The 17,028-nt window shown below is 44.2% G+C and overlaps 1 protein-coding gene across 1 annotated transcript in view; it reads left to right on the top strand.

The window, feature by feature from the left end:
• The window catches only part of VPS13D (vacuolar protein sorting 13 homolog D), a 236,236-nt gene that overhangs the window by 168,182 nt on the left and 51,026 nt on the right, over window positions 1–17,028 (top strand). Inside the window, exon 65 of the mRNA XM_028487836.2 lies at window positions 16,056–16,188. Within this exon, the coding sequence (XP_028343637.2) occupies window positions 16,056–16,188 (133 nt within the window). The remainder of the gene's footprint in view (window positions 1–16,055; window positions 16,189–17,028) is intronic.

The following is a 17,028-nucleotide window of genomic DNA, read 5'->3' as shown; positions in this document are numbered from 1 at the left end:
CCTTTCTTCTCCGTTCTCCTTTCTTCCAGTTGCTCACATACCTTGGGGTCATCCTTGACTCAGCACATCCGTCAGCTGTGCCGCCTGTGGACCTTCCCCTCCCACCCGCTGCTTCCACGCCATCCATCCCAGCGCTCAGCCCTGCCCTGTCTATTGTAGCAGGTTCTGTGTCCACCCTTCCTTCCCCCCGTCTCACTGCGGCTCTCAGTACAGCAGGTGGAACTCAGATCGGGCCCTTCCTCCACTCAGCCCCCTCCAGTGGCTTCCCCTTTCACTCTGCAGAGAAGATTAAAGTCTGTGCAGTGATTTATAACGGACACGTGGCCTGCCTCCCCCTGTACTTTTCTAACCTTGCATTTTACCCACTTGTCATTCCCCACCCTACTTGGCTCCATCGAACTGACCTGCTGCTGTTGCTCAGCTGTCCTTCAGAACTTCTGCCTCAGGGTCTCTGTACCAGCAATTCTCTCTGCCTAGAATGTTCTGTAACCCCATGGTTTTCACCTGCATCTTCTTTATCCAAATGTCACTTTGTCAGTGAGACTTCCTGGCGCCCCTCCCCGATCTAAAATTGCAGCCCCCTCTATCACTACCTCTTATCCTCCCTCCCTGCTTAATTTTTCACTTAACATTTATTACTGCTTTCATTTTGTATATTTATATTGTTTATTGTCTCTGCAACTAGAATATAAACCCCAAGAGGGCCACAAGCTTTGTCTGTTTTCTTCACTGCTGCATCCCCAGCGCTTAGAACAGTGCCTGGCACATAGTTGATGCAAAGTAAGTTTTTTGTTGATAGGAGGGAAGAAATGAAAGGCGGAAGGAACGGACGGACCCTGGGAGTTAGGCATTATCTCAGTTTACAGAAGGGACACTGAGAAGTCGCCGAAGATCACACAGCCAATAAGTGAAGCCAAAATTTACCCAAATGTGTGACTCCAGAACTTCTCTGGTTTCCTTTACATGTTTCAGCCTCACTTGTGACTGCTGTAAACATAGACTCTGTGAATTGTGCGCACAGATATAGCAATGTGAACGTGCTACAGTGCCTTAAAGAAAATACCTGGCCAGAATCTCCCAGTCTCCTCGTTATCCTCTGGCACTCAATAGATAGAACAGATGAAAACTTCTCAGCAAAGTTTTAAACCAGATACCCCTCAACATAAGGAAAGTGATTATAGCACACGGAGCTGAAGAGATGAAAAGGAACACGTTTTTGAAAATATGGACTTTCAAGTCAAACCAGTGAGCAGTCTTTTTGGTCATTTATTCCCAAAGCTCCTGTGGGTTCATTCCAGGTTCACTAGGGAGACCAGCACCTGTCCATTCCCTAGTTGCACTGTCGTGTACGCACCCATACCCTGTGCCTTGCCCTGTCCCTCGCCTCGGGAAAACAGAGGTGGACCAGACAGTCAGGACTTCAGTGGCGTGCCTTCAGCAAGCGTCTCTCCCCATTGAGCTTAAAGGGCTTGTTTCAGTGGGTTCCTAGAGTGAGGTTTTTGTTTTGTTTTGTTTTGTTTTGTTTTTTGTGGGGGGGAAACAATCCTAGAGTGAGATTTTTGTTTTGTTTTGTTTTTTGGCGGTGGGGAAACAATCTCCCAATTTTATTTTCTCATCTTGTTCCATCAAGTTCTGAGGTTCATTTTAAGTCCATTTGGCATTCTTCTTTTGGTAACATAGGAAGTTGAGGCACTTATCTGAAGATTAAGAAACATCCAAGGCAATGACGTCCTGTTTTCCTGCATCTCTGACCCTTATAGACTTTACAGCAGTTGTTAAGGGTTAGGATTAGAGGTTCAAGATCCTCTGAGAGGCCCCATTCCTATCCATCAGCAAAGCCACAGGCACCCTCTGAGAAGACATGGTAGAGGTTCCATACATTTCAGGGAGTTCTTTCTGCCTTGTTTCCCACCTTTTGCCTTGGACCCTAGATGGTTTTTCTTTTCTTCCCTGGATGCTGCCTCTTGGATACACCCTTAAGCTTGTGTTACACCTGCAGCCCAGGAACATGCCTGGGCTCCCACTTGTCTGGGAGAGGTGCTAAGAAATCAGGCATTAACTGCTACTAAACATGCTCCCCTTTGTTTCCAGTTATGCCCAGACTTATGGGTGTTGAGGGGACACCATTATATGTTTTGATCCCTGATTTGTGTTATTTGCTATAGGAACATGCCTTCAGAACCTTCATTTAATAGAGAGACAGTGATGCCGTATCTTTTAAGAGGTATGGGCACAGAGGGAAGAAAATGGATGAATAATAACTTGAGTGGAAGGGAAGGTTAAAGGAAGGCATTTTTAAGATTGAGCAGATTCATTTGTATCTGTCATTCTGAGAAGAAGCAGCCAGAAAGACTGAAGATACAAGAGAAAAAAGGATTGACTGAGCGATATCCAAGACAGGGTCTTACAGGAGCACAGAGGAAGGGTCTAGGTTTAGGAGATAGCTCACTTATTCAATTTGAGGTGGTGGGGGGGGTAAGGAAAGAGGTCTTTTTTTCCCTTAGTGAAGTAGAATCTATCATTTCTGTGAAGTGGGACTGGGGTTAGGTGCTAGTGAGTTGAAAAAGAATGCAAAGCAAATCTTTATTTTGCTCTAACAGCATTCCAGGCACTGTCTGGTGGTATGGTACGAAGATGACCAAACCTCCCTGGCTCCCTGTCATTGGAGCATGCACTCCAAGCCTTTCAGCATGCTGCAGCCCATGTAGCCTTGTGAGAAAAACAGATACAGCATGTTTACATGACCGTCGGATACATATACTAATAAAGCTACACTCAGAAGGAGTACAGCAGTGGTAACCCTGCAGGCTTGTATGCAGGGAGAGGCCATTCAAAGGCTGCGGAGGCATCCGTGACGGCTGACCTGAAGTTGAAAAGTCATAGACTTGGAGCCATTCCTGCTGGGCAGGGGAACGATAAGACTAGTAACTGATCGGAGTACGTCCCCGTAGTTAACTTTCTACCCACCTTTCTACTAGGTATTTCCATCTTGGGTAACAAAGGCCTTTCTTCCTAAATCCAGACCAATGCCTTTCATCTATTATTTTCTGCTCACATGAATAGCAGCTATTTGTAATATATTATTGATTATCTAGGAAATAATTGAAATTTAAGATTTGGGTATCTTTTGAGTTTAATTTTAATTTCATAAGCTGTGTCCGTAAACATTTTCTTTTAGAGTCAGACCTCTAAACCAGCACTCTCCAATTGAAATATAATGTGAGCCATGCTTGTAATTTAAACTGTTCTAGAAGTCCCATTAAAAAAGTAAAAAGAAACAGGCAATTATTTTTAATATTTTTATTTAGCCCATTATATCCAAAATATTATCATTTCGACTTGTAATCAATATGTAAAAATAATTGAGATGTTTTACATTCTTTTTTTCATCTTAAGTCTTTGAATTCCAGTATGTATTTCATACATATACCATATCATAACTCGTACTGATCACATTTTAAGTGCTCAGTGGCCTCCTGTGGCATGTGGTCGCCTTATTGGACAGTTCAGCTCTAAACTAAGAAATGAAGCTAAAGTCGTATGATGTTAACTTGTAGCACATGTTTGAAGAGAAGAGTTTCAAGTCCGTGTGGTGGACTCAATTATGTTAATATGCGAACCCTCATTTCTCTCCACCTCTTTTTAGTCAGTTTCTTGTCCTTTTACTGAGGGGTTCATTTCTAAGATTTTCCTTGCTTTTAGTGGAGGAAGGAAGGTGCTGAATGGAGAAAGGACCTTTATACAGTCTGCTTTTGTCTCCATCATTGCAATGAGAAGTTTTCTATAAGATTCTAATAAATAGCTGTCCAAGTTACCTTAATTTTTTTCCTTAGGTGGTTTCTTTCTGTTTTTTCACTTTTCCTGCCTGAGTGGCAAAATTTAGAAAACATTCTGGTTTCGATGTCTTTGAATATGGTGATATTTCAAATATAGGCATAATTTGAAAGAAGTTAATTTTTATTTTAAAAAGTGAATTCTGCCTTTGGTGGCATGTTTAGAAAGCAAGTTCCGTAAAATTTTTTTTTAATTATGGAAGAGTCATGCATAGAGTATCATATAGTATATGTATACTTTAAAGAACTATCAAATGAATACCAGGACTTACCGTTCAGCTTAAACTAGAATATTACATTAATAGAATAGAACATATTAGTACTTTTGAAGCCGCCCTGATCACGTTTCCTTCCTTCACTTCACACCCTGAGGTAATTACCTCTGTCCCAAATTTTGTGTTAATCACATCTTTTCTGTATGTAGTTTTACCATATTTGTATGTGTCACCAAACAACTTTGCCTGTTTTGAACTTACATACAAAATCAAACTAAATATATCCTCTTGTGACCTTTCTTTTTTAACTCGATGTTATGTTTTGGAGATCCATCCATGCTGATGTGTGTGTCTGTAGTGCATTCATTTTCATGGCTAGATAGTATTCCATCGTATGGATGTGTCACAATTTATTGACTTTACTGTTGAGACATTTGGACTGTTCCAGTGTTTTGCTATTATGAACAAGGTTGCTGTTCACATTCTTGTTCATGTTTCCTGGAGCACATGTGCAGAGTCTCTCCATATACACTGAGGAGCAGAGTTACGGAGTCATAGAATATTTATTTGTCCCATCTTTGTGTCTTTTATTTTTCTTCTCAGACAATACAAGGTCCTTATAACACTTAACCTCCATTAATGCTTTGTTTTCCCCCCTGGAAACATCTTTATTTCACCTATCTCTTTGAAAGACATTTTTACTGAATTTAGAATTCAGGATTGGCAAATTTCTTTCAGCCCCTGAATAATAACCATTCCATGATGCTCCATTATTTCTGTTGGAACAGCTGCCAGTATTATTGCTGCTCTTCTGAAGGTGATATGTCTTTTATCCTGTGACTCTTTGTCTTTAGTTTTTAATGATGACGTGCCTAGATATGTTTCTCCTGTTTAGGATTTGTCGAACGTCTTTAATTTGTAGAGATTTGGGGAAATTTTTGGCTTGTGTCACTTCAGATAGCACTTCTGCCGCTTTCTCACTCTTTCCTCCTGTGACTCCAATTAAATGGAAGTTGGACTTTTAAAACCATGTCCCGTGCGTCTCTTATGCTCTTGTTTTTGTTCGTGCTTTGATCTGGATATTTTCTGCTGGCTTACTCTCTAGCTCACTGATTAATCCTTTTTGGTGCTCTGTCTACTCTCCTGGTTTCATCCATCTATTAACATCTTAATTTGAGCTATCTGCTAAAATCCTTCATCTTTCTATGAATTTTTTTGAACATTACTATCATTCTGTTTTAAACTCTGTGTCTAATAACTCTAATGCCCAGATCCCTAGTGAGTGATCTTGTCTGGGTCTTTTTCTTAGTTTTCAGTCCTTTTGTTTGACTTCCATGTCTGGTAGTTTTTATTGAATGCTGGGTGCTGTGTAAGAAATGTTTTAGAGGCTCTGCCTGATATGATTTTTCTCTGGAGAGGATTTATATTCCTTCATCCTTCTACTTTCAAGGGCCCAGTGCGTTGATTTCCCCTCACGTGCATTCCCCTGCAGAACTTACGTTCTGAGCTTTTCATTTGCAGTGAGTGGTATACAACAGCAAGAATTTTACAGAGAGACTTGTATTTCAGTACAGATCGGAGCCTGATGCTTAAAGAGAAGAATCGTGGGGAGGGATGGTCAATGGACGGCAATGTGTGTGTGGGGGGGGTAGAGACTATATCAGCCTTAACTCCTGAAATTATATAAGAGATCCTTAAGGAAACTTCATCCTAAAGAATCAGTTCTGTTTCGGCAAGAAAATGGGTGAGTCTTCTTTACAAACAAGGGTTAATTAGCTTTCTTCTAAGTTGAAAGTACAGTGAACCAGAGCCCCTATTTTTCTATCTTTCTAGTAATTGAAGGTTTTCTTTTAAAAGCAACGCAAGACATCAGAATAGGTCCATTAGGTCACCTTTGAAAGGGCAGCTTTTGAGTTAAGTGGATTGTGTTTTCTTCCTCATTCCAGGACTTGTTTTTTAGACCTGAAATCTGTTAACCTGGGAATGCCTAATTCAGCAGGATTTTAAAACACCAGATCTGCAGGAAGTAGATGGGTGTGAATTCTGAATGATCTCTCCCAGGCCGTCTTTTGTGGGGTTGAAGGATATTAAAGTTAGGAACGCCTACTAAAAAGGCCACTAAGGAATCCAGGGGGCATCCCAGGCAAATACCAGAGGCTTCTGAGGAGCCGAACTGTAGTTTTTAAATTTTAGTCCTTCTGAAGGGTGGGAACCTTTGAGTCTGTTTTTAAAAGAACCTTCCTGTGGCCTTTCTTTGAGCCTGGGATCACGCCAGGTCTCAGGAGAAATGAGCTAGGACTCGAGTACCTTGGCGCTGAGCTGCCTCCATTCACATCCCCACCCCCCCAGGAGAGGCTCACCTTCCCTTGTTCTCCCAGGTGCTGAAGCCCAGTTCCCCGCCCGCTGTCTTCTCCCTCTCGCGTCCATCACACTTGCTGCTGAACAACCTCCCTGACACGTGAAGGGTTGGCCCTCGTATCTCTAGCTCCATCCCATCCACCCCCGTGCAGTGCGGTTAGCAGGAAGAAACAGCACCTTGGTGTCCGCCGTGAACATTGTATTCCTCTCAGACTGGGGGAGGTGGCCTTGGGGAGGAGCCGCGCGGCAGCAGAGATGGACAGGAGGGGAGTGAAGCCCGAGCCGGAGGAGCCCTTCTTACCACCCTAGGAGCACAGTTGGGCTTTGCTGATTCTCTCCCCGCAACCCTCGTAGCTTTCCCTCCCCCATCGCCCACCCCCTTGTGTGTGTGTCTCCACATGTCAGTTACTGACACACATAGCAGCCCAGGCCAGAGCAACAGCCTCTCTGCAGCTAGATTTGCTTGACCACATCAGCTCTGACGGAGTAAATCTCTCAGCTTTGGTGCTGCAGATCCTTCTGTGAGAAGCGGGGAGGAAGAGCAGGCCTCTTCACAGGCAGGGACTCTTGCAGTCACTGGTCCCAGTCCCCACCCAGCGTGGCTTCCGTCTTTCTCCCCAGCTGCAAATGGTGCACGGGCACGGTGACCTGACGTGGTGTAATGTGGTCCACGCGGTGGGCATCCACCGAACCTCCTCTCTATCTGGGGCCTGTTTCATATGTGAGGGTGAGAGCTTTGGGGAGAGGGCGAGATGGATTTTAGGCCGCATGGCCTAGGGCAAAGTGTGGGTGATGGAAAGGGGTCGGGTGTCTGAGTTGGGATACTGATCAGGAAAGGGGACTGGAGCCTGACCCTCTTGCTTATCCAGGGATGTGCATGTCATGTTTTAGAAACTTTTACACTACTGTCAGGTTCCTTCCTTTGTCACCACCACTGCTTGGGAAAGGAAAGATGTCTACCTGGTGTCTCTATAAGATTTTCACTGGCATTCAGGAAGAAATTTTCCTTGGAGACAATAACAAAAATCACAGTTGGGTTCTCTCCATGGATTATCCAGTATCAAATATATGTGGATACTTAGTGGCTTAGCAGGCTATTGTTGGAGATGATCATGGTCTTTCCAGTTTCTTTTTTTTTTTTCCTTCTAGTTTTACTGAGATATAATTGACATACAGCACTGTAAACATTTAAGGTGTACCGGATAATGATTTGACTTAAATATTACATACGTCATGAAATAGTTACCAAGTAAATTTAGTGACCATCCATCATCTCATAGAGATACAGAAGAAAAGAAAGGAAAAATGTTTTTTCCTTGTGATGAGAACTCTTAGGATTTACTCTCAACTTTCATATATAACACACAACCGTGCTAAATGTATTAATCATGTTGTACATTACATCGCTCGTACTTAATGTGTTTTATAACCGCAAGCTTGTACCTTTTTACCACCTTTGTCCACTTCCTCCTCTCCCCGCCTCTGCCTCTGCTAACCACAAGTCCGATCTCTTTTCCTATAAGTTTGTTTGTTTGTTGAAGTGCAACTGACTTACAGTTCCTGGTACACAACATAGGGCTTTGATAGTCCTGTGTATTTCAAAATGCTCACATTCAAGTCTAGTTATCATCTGTCACCACACAAAGATATTACATTATCATTGACTGTATTCCCCAAGCTGTACATTTTATTCCCGTGACTCATTTATTTTGTAACTGGAAGCCTGTACCTCTTTAATTTCCCTATCCTATTTCACTCATCCCCCACCATGGCCTTTCCAGTTTCCTCTGTACAACTGGATAATAATAGAGTCCACTTCAGAGGGTTGTTGTGAGGATTAAACTAATAAATGATTTCGTAGATGCCAAATCCTTAGGACAGTGCGTGACATGCAGTAAACATCATTGGCCTGTGTTTACAGTTAGCTGTGGTCTTCACAATTGGAAGCTCTCCTTTCCCTACTGTGCTCAAACTCGCTTAAAACTTCACTCATTTGAAGAAGCCGGTTGGGTACAGATTTCTTTCTAAAAAAAAAATCTCATCATGATATTCAAACCCTTGAAACACACCTGACTTTTTCAGTAAGAAGCTCAGCTTATACTGGTGCCTAGCATCTGTGATTGTCCTCTGTGATGTCACCCTTCTCCTTTCTTCCCAAGCTTTTGGTATTAAGGAGAATATATCTATTCATTTGAAATACAAAGTACAAGGATGAAGTCCTTGTGACTGGGAATGAGATAAGCTCGAGCTTCTTTTCTATTGTGAAATGTTCTGTTTCTGAATTTCTGCATTTTGAGAGTCTAGTCTATTTATAATTGACTTCTTTATGCTTTCCTTTGTTCCAGAATGGGTATAAGGTGACTCCTATATTACAGGATGAGACATGCAGGGTTCAGTTGGGGAGGAACGGGGAGTGGAGCATGCATTAGAAGAAAGAATAAGATTTGCAGTAATAACCCTTGGCATTTACACATTGCTTTGCGTTTTTTTCCCCAAGAACTTTTAAAACTAAGGTCTCTTTGGATTAACCCAGCAGCTCCGTGGATAGCATCCTCCCTGTTGGACAGATGAAGACACTGATCCCTAAGGAGAGTGTGTGTTTTGCTCATGTTCATCCGGCTGACACTAGTGACAGAGTTGGGATCAGTGACAGAGTTCGGATCCTTGCCACCCAAAGCCTGTGTGCTTTCCTAGTGTTGAAATAATTTATCTGCCAAATCAGGCATTACGGTGTGACCACCTCGGAGAGATTTTTCCCACATCTCAGTCTGTCTCTCGGTTCAGTACTGAGGTGCGGGCCATTTATGCGTATTGAAAACCTTGTTGGCATGGCAGATGGAGGCCTCAAGGGGTGGGAAGGTTATTCCCCTTGACTAGCACTAATTGTAGGGAAACCCACCTCTGGCTTCCCTCCGTTGTGCTTCAAGGGGTTTTCAGCGGTAGGTAAGTGGGTGCCTGGCTCCTCAGCACGATCCCCTACCCTTTCTTGGGGGACGCCTACGACGAGGCCTGGCTGATACAGAGCTAAAGCTGGGACACCATCCCGTCCACAGCTGGGTTTAGAGATGCGTCCTGCCCACATGATCCTTTATAACTGATGTAGAAAAAAAGGGAAAATTGGACTTGACAGACATGATACTTGTCTGTTGTCAAAAATCAGTCTTCCTGATGCTACCCGTGTGTATTCTGTTTATTTCTGTGCTTTAGCCTTCTAGCAAACTCTACCAGTCCTTTTTAAAGGAAAAGCAAAATCCTATTATGAGAGTGCTTCAATCCACTCTGAGCTTCTAGATTAATCTGAAACAACATCTGAGTTCACAACTGGGTCAGGAAGAGCAAGAGAGACTTGCCAATTCAGCAGGCGTGTGTCTTGGGCTAGTTAAGAACCAGGCCAGTCTTGAGGTCTGACTTTGTTGCTTTTATGTTCAGACCTTGTGTGCTGAGATAATTCTGGGTGGTTTTGGATAACTTTGTTTCTTAACTGAAAAGGAGTGTCTGTTGCCTGATAAGTGTTTACCCATGAAATAGCAACATGGTGTCTGTCTTAGGGTAGGAGGGCTTTTAGATCTCCAGAGCTCTCTGCCCCCACCCCCCCAAAAAAAACCCAAGGTCATTGGTTTAGGCATGTTAGCTGGAATAGAATGCCAATCCTAGCTTTAAAATGTCTTTATTATTCTTATTCAGGGTCCCTTTCCTGGATTCCTTCCCCTTTCTCTTTTTGCCTTAAGGGCTATACATAATCATAACCAAGTAGAACTGAAAAATGACAAACCTGCCCCACTTCTAGTGGATAGAGATCTGGGGTCCAGAAATGCCTCTTTCTTGCCAAACCTCAACTTGTTCCATGCCTTTTTTTTTTTTTTTTTTTAAATGCCGGTCCCCAGTCCCAGCCTGCCCCCTCCACCATTTGGCCGAGTGAGGACTAGCTGTTTGGTTTGCCTTGTGTTGGTGACAGATACCCACTACTTGTTGGATCCCATTCTCCTTTAACTCTGCCCTGTTCACAAGTATCACAAAAGGGTTTTTCAATGTTAAGGCAAAACTCATACTCCGAGAATCATTTTTAACTGTGACTGTTTTAGCAATATGAGTGAAGTGGTGAAGACCTTAGTTTTGAAGCGACTTAGGTCTTACATGACTTAACGGAGGTTCTCCTGTTAGTATTCTGGCAGAGTCAAAAACAACTCTGCACTTTAAGCCTCCAGACTGCTTGTAAGAAACTTGTCAAAATTGGTGACCTCCTGTGTGCCAGGCATTTTGCATCATCTCCTTAACCCTTCAAAGCAGCCCTTTAGACTGGTTTTTTTTTTTTTCAGAACCAAACTGAGGTCCCAGGAAGTTAAGCAGCTTTCACCAGCTTGCACAGCACGCACAGTAAGGACTTGACTCCTTTGCCCCTGCCTTTTGACTGTGTCATGGCGGCACCCCCAGAGTTCACGGCACCCTTCCTTCTGGCACCATATAGCTGGGGTTCTGGGTTTCCACGTTCTAGCATAGCTTGTTGCAGGCCATGGCGGCTCTGAGACCTGCAGCCGTACAGCCTTAACGCTGGAAGAAGGACTCTCCCTCACACACAAACTCTTAATACTTCTCTACCTTTTCCTGTTCTGTGTGGGTCACATCGGCCCTGGTGACAAGGAAGATGCTGTCATCAGCAGTAACTCAGTGGAGCAAGGATACTGAAGAGGAAATTTCCATTAGGTAAATAACTGTGAAAGAAGAACCCCAGAGCAGGGGGAGAAATTCAAGCCCAGGCTTCTGTTACACTGGCCAAAAAGCTTTGGCATCCCATGCTTGCTGAAGCTCCTAAAAGGGTCAGGAAAACTGATAGGACGAAACAGAGGGACGCAGTGTAAATTTTTTCTCTTGCATCATTCCAGCATCTACTTGAATTTCAGTTTTATAAAATCAGCTGTTCTGAGCCCGGCCCCAAACCCAGGCTAATTTGTAGTGGCTCCATTTCTGTAGACAGTGGGGTTATTTTTGGAAGGTGGGGTATTGACACGTAGTGTGTGTCAGCTACGCAGTAGAACGGGCATCTTGAAGTACTTCTGGGATTTTTACCCCCTTGCTGAAAATACGGCTTTATAGAAGTTAATGACTTCTGGCTGTGACCAGAATTCACAAGTGTGGCATGTGCTAAAGCGTCCTTCAGTGAAAGAAGGGGGGAAATCACTGTTGTTTTTGCAAGGGTAATAGCAGGTTTTCTGAAGGACACCCTGTTCCTTCAGAACCTTTTCATTTTAGCTAGGACAGTATTCACTTGCAGCCTTAAGTGTTTTGTGGACTTGAAATGGCTACCAAGTGAGCTATATTGACCTAAGTCCCTGTAAATGCTCCTTCTGGTGTTGAGGTGTAGCTTACACTTAGTGGAGTTACGAGTTATCTACAGATCACCCTCCAATTGCTAGCTCATGCTGTCTGCTCTGGTGCTTCCCTCCCCGACAGCTTCCGCTGTACCGGGGACACACCTGCCAGATGCTTTGTTTTTTTGTTTTTTTTTTTTTTTTGCGGTACGCGGGCCTCTCACTGTTGTGGCCTCTCACGTTGCAGAGCACAGGCTCCGGACGCACAGGCTCAGCGGCCGTGGCTCACGGGCCCAGCCACTCCGCGGCACGTGGGATCTTCCCGGACCGGGGCACGAACCCGCGTCCCCTGCATCGGCAGGCGGGCTCTCAACCACTGCGCCACCAGGGAAGCCCTGCCACATACTTTATGTGCTCACTGTCTCATTTAATCCTCACAACAACCCTGCAGAATCCAATTGTACCCATTTTGCATATGAAGAAATTGGAAGTTTGGATAACTCAATACTGTTTCTCCTGAGTGCTTCGTGTATTAGGCTCCGTGCTAAGTGCTTTGCATATTTTATCTAATCCTTATGGCATCCTTGTAGATGGCTATTCTTATTCCCATCTGAAGATGGGGAAACAGAGACTCACAGAGGCGAAGTTACTTGTCCATGATCTCGCAGCTATTAAATGTCACAGTCAGAATTCGAACTCATGTGTGAATGTCTTTCCCTTATGCCACTTACCTACCTTCTTGGAGGAGAGAGACAGAGACCACTTGTGATTTATGCTTCTCCTTCACAAGCCTGGGGCGCAGTAGGGTTCCGTACATGTTTGACTGATTAGTTGTTTGACTGGGTGCAGGGCTGGATTGGACTTGCTTGTATCCTGATGATTTTCAGCTTTCCCTCCAGTGCCTCTGGGATTGGTTTTCCTTTGTTTGAGTATCTGCCCCCAGGCTTCCTTTCCCATTTGGAGCATCTGCTATGGAAAGTTTCAGCCTGAGTTCGATTTTCAATGCATATGGCTTTTCTTTTTAAAATGCAGAGGCAGAACTGGAGTGGGTGGTAATAGGATGTCCTGCACCAGCGACTCCCACATGATGTTGTAGCTCTCAGGGGACTCTCTGCTCTGTTTGGATGATCATTTTCAAAGTCAAGGACATGTGTGAAACAACACTTCCAGCCTCAGGGAAGACCAGTTCCAGAGGGCACCCATAAAGAGTGCTTACTGGAATCACCTCCCTCTACAGCCCATGTGTTCTCACCCTTTGAGGGAGAAATAAGATACGGGGTGTGATTTTCTTCCCCACTGAGGTGGGGAATGAGAGATGGAATTAAGGATGACTAAGTGCTCCCACAGTGAGAGAAGGCCACAAGCTTTGTGGTGCCCTGGCTTCAGTACTCAGAAGCCCAGCGGACTGGCCTGAAGCCCAGCCTCTGACCCTTCATCTGGCCGGCTTCGGTTTAGTTCCTATAAAATGTCTCTCCCTGTAAAATCTTATTAACCTCTCATCAGTACGGGTTTGGTCGGATCGTGGATTTTCTACATCATTGCAAGTTTTCTGAGTTCTCAACGTCACATTTCTAGGGGTGAAGACTTTTGTAGTCATGTCCTGTTAATACAATATCTTTGTACCCTTTACTTCCACTCACAAGTGACAAAGGACAAGCCCAGTTGGCTTACACAGTAATATTTTAATAGATAGAGAGGCGGTAATTCAAATGGAATCCCTAGAGTAAGCGGAGTGGGTGTGGGCACCTTTCCACGGCAGTGGTGAGGCCCCTGAGAAGCACATGGAAGAATCCAGCATTTAGGGGGACGAGTGATCTCTTAGGTCATCTTATCCCATCCTCCTGAGGTCAATATGGTGTGTTCATACAGAGAACACCCAAGAGCGGTTGGTGCTGGGGTGCCAGGGCTGCTGCAACAGAATCAGCTGGCAGTTAAGCTTCGTCATAGGCTCCCTCATAGACCTTGGATAGTAAACTTGTTTTATTGATGGACAGTGGTCAGTTATAGGAAAGGGGTTGGTACTGGGCAGTTTGCCTGGATTATTCCCCCATATTCTCTTAGGGGGGAAAAGTATTATGAGGTTTTTAACTTCTTCCTAGTCGGCTGCCAGGTAAACAGGACCTTAATTTAATATCCCTTCCAGGGAGATCTCTCTTCTCCAGGAAGGTGAGAGTTGAACCGCCCTCTCACCTTTTCTGTGATATCAGGGAGAGGCATTTTTGTCCACACCCTAAATGAGGACCACTGACAGCCTACATAATTCCAGAACATGGCAGGAACTCTTTCCAAAACAAGGGTCACATTTTTCTCTCTTCACTTGCTTCCCAAGCGCGTGTGCACTTTGTGTTCCAGGTTCTTCTTGTAGCTGTTTCATGTATGGAATTGTTATCTTCCTAACGAGACTGTCATTGTTGAGAATAGGTCCAAGGCTGCTATTCATTTGTATCCTCAGCAGTACCTAAATCTGTGCTGGGCCCAGAGTAAGTGCTTAATAAAGACATTCTAACTTGGATCATAGATCACAAACTGTCAGAGCTGGAAAGGATTTTGGAAACCACCAAGTCCAACACTCTAATTTTATAAATGGTACCACTCCAAAAGTTCACTTTGGAGGCTGGTGTTTATCTGCTGGAAAGAGAGGGTTTTTGTTTTGTTTTGTTTTGTTTTTATGTTAAAGCCTAGTGCAAATGACCATAAATCTAAACCTTTGAAAGGCTTTCTTCAAATGGTGCAGGATGTTCCTCCTTGGACTAGTAGCTGACCAATAATAACAGTAAGAATGCTAACTAGATTCCATACCCTGAGCCGCTGTCACTGATTCTTTTAGCCACATGACAGTGTCAGGACTATCTCCATTCTCCAGATGCCAAGAGGGAGGTGATGCAGTCAAGCACCTGGCTCAGGGTCACGTGGCCACCGGAATGGTTGAGACTAGAATCTGGTTTGGCCAGACCCCTGAGCTCGTGGCCCGCAGGGGCTCTCAAGTGGGATCCCCCACTTAATACAGAATTCCATGGTGTCTCCATCCTAAAGGAAAGTGTAAAATCACTTTTCATTAACTTCAGTTCTCTAATTAAACAGGGAGTGACAGGGAAGGTTAGGCAAAAAAGCAAGTAATGATAAGGATTGCATCTCCAGAGAGGTCCGTGATCACTGCCCGAGATCATAAAAGCTTTTGGTCAGAGGGAAAGGAATGAGAGCTCCCAAGTCTTGCTCCAGGAACCGTTGCTTTACATGGAACTGCTGTTTCTTCCCCTAGTCTCTCTTCTGTGCCCAGAACTCACCTTCCCTCGTCTCTCGTGTCAGAAGCCTCAGGACTGATGGCTTTCAGGGCAGATCTGTGTGCCCCTCCTTGCCAAAGCAGAATGAAATAGCCTTGTGATGGCCAGGCTGCCAGTGTACCGGGTCCTCACGGCAGGCTGTTTGCCTCAAGTCTTTCCTCTGAGCTTTGTATCTAAATAACATTCCTGTGAGTTTTCTAAAAGGTTAGTCCTGGGTCATTGGCACTTAAACCACTTGTTTTGGTAGATCCTTCTCGAGAAGGTTAATTACATATTTGATATCCTTCCCTTTTTATGTCTGAATGATGAGGATAAGTACCCTGTGGTTTATTAACTGTCACTTTAAACCTTCTCAAATTGTCTTGTGACAAAACAGAGTTTTATGTCCTTTTTATCCAGCTTTGATGGATGAGACAGCTTCTCTGGTTAAAGTATGCCAGGATAAATAAAATCTCTCTCTGATTCTTGGGGGAGGATTTTGCATTTGAAGTCATGGGTTCAAGTCTGCCACTTTGTATGAAAGGTAACCTAACCTGTTAACCTTTCCGTAGACTTTGTTTTTCTTTTGACAAATGGAGCTGGGCACCTAGGCACTTGGTAACTGTTGAACAAGTGAAAGAAAAGGCATCTCGAAATGTGGATGCCAAATCCTGAAGCAACAGTTGGCCACATTTCTATTTTGAATCCCACTAATTCTTAAGGCACAGAGCCTCTGTCCTTACCGTTATAGAATCCCAAAGCTCACCTCTCCTCCCCGAGGCCATTTTGTTATACCTTTAATTTTTCAGTAAGTTTGCAATAGGACTGTGAAAGGTAAATGTCATCATGGACTTTTAGTAGTTGTTTGCAAACCTTGTGTCCACCTGTGTAAGTGTCCCACAGTTCGTTATGTGTCCAGTGCTTGAAAACCACTCTTCCGGGACACACAGTATATGTAATTCAGCAATTAATCTCTCTCTCATTCAGTATTTACTGACTCCCGGCTAAGAGCAAGGGAAGGTATTTATTTAAAATAATTAAAAGAGTAAAAAGTCTTTTCCTTCTGTTTTGTATTCATGCCAGTTTGCGGGGACGTTGTCAGATGGCTTAGGGAAGACGATGGACAACCGCCATCAGTCGGAGCGGGAGTACATCAGATACCACGCGGCCACGAGTGGTGAACACCTTGTAGCTGGCATCCACGGCCTGGCTCACGGTGAGTCATGTGATATATCAGGCCGCAGAAGAGTGGCTCTCCTGCCCCAGTTCCTCGGAGGTGCCTTTTGCCCATCCAATTGCAAGAGGAAACCCTAGCTTGGTATCTGGGTGTGCCTGAAAGCCCTCCAAGCTCTCTTGTTCTATCCTCCCTGGGTTGAAATGTTACAGCCTGTGAGAACTCTTCATTCATTTTCAAAATGTTGTGCACCTTGCAGTTCCTTCCTGTTCTCTGGCTTCTGTCCCCAAAGTGTCCTAAGGTGTAAAGATCGGAACTCCTTTTTAGAGTATAGGACTGCTGCTTCCAGACTTGCCTTCTGCTTACGGATTATTCCTTCCAGAGGAAGCAAAATGTGAAACTGGCTGCCAGGTTTGTGGCCCAGACGTTTTTGAGTCTTGTATAAATGCACATTCACAGGGATTATAAATCCTTGTGCCCAGGAGATGTAGGAGATGGCATGAGCCTGGTAAGTCTCTGAATTTGTTTGAATTCTGATTTTTAATGTTTCAGTCTGACTCATTTGCCTTTTGTTGCATCAACAACTTCTCAGCATGGCGTTGAAGGCCCCTAGGAAAGTAAACCCAGCCGGCTCTTCCCTCCACTGTCCCCCAGCCACACTATATATTTCAGCCACCCAGAGCCATGTCCTGCTCCCCAGACATGCCTCCAAGTCCTTGATCACTCATGTGTCTTCTGCCCTCCCCTTCTCTGCCTCACTTCCTTGCCTTTCATAATCCTACTCCACCTGCAAGTCCCAACTCAGATGACGTTTGCCCAGCTGCACTGTCCGCAGTTAGAATCGATGATGATTTGAGCGCACAAGGCAGTCTGGGTTGTGTA

This window comes from Physeter macrocephalus, chromosome 3 (assembly GCF_002837175.3).
Source record: "Physeter macrocephalus isolate SW-GA chromosome 3, ASM283717v5, whole genome shotgun sequence".
NCBI classification, from domain to species: Eukaryota; Metazoa; Chordata; class Mammalia; order Artiodactyla; family Physeteridae; genus Physeter; species Physeter macrocephalus.
The sequence above is the reverse complement of the archived record's forward strand: the minus strand, read 5'-3'. Positions and strand labels throughout refer to the sequence as shown.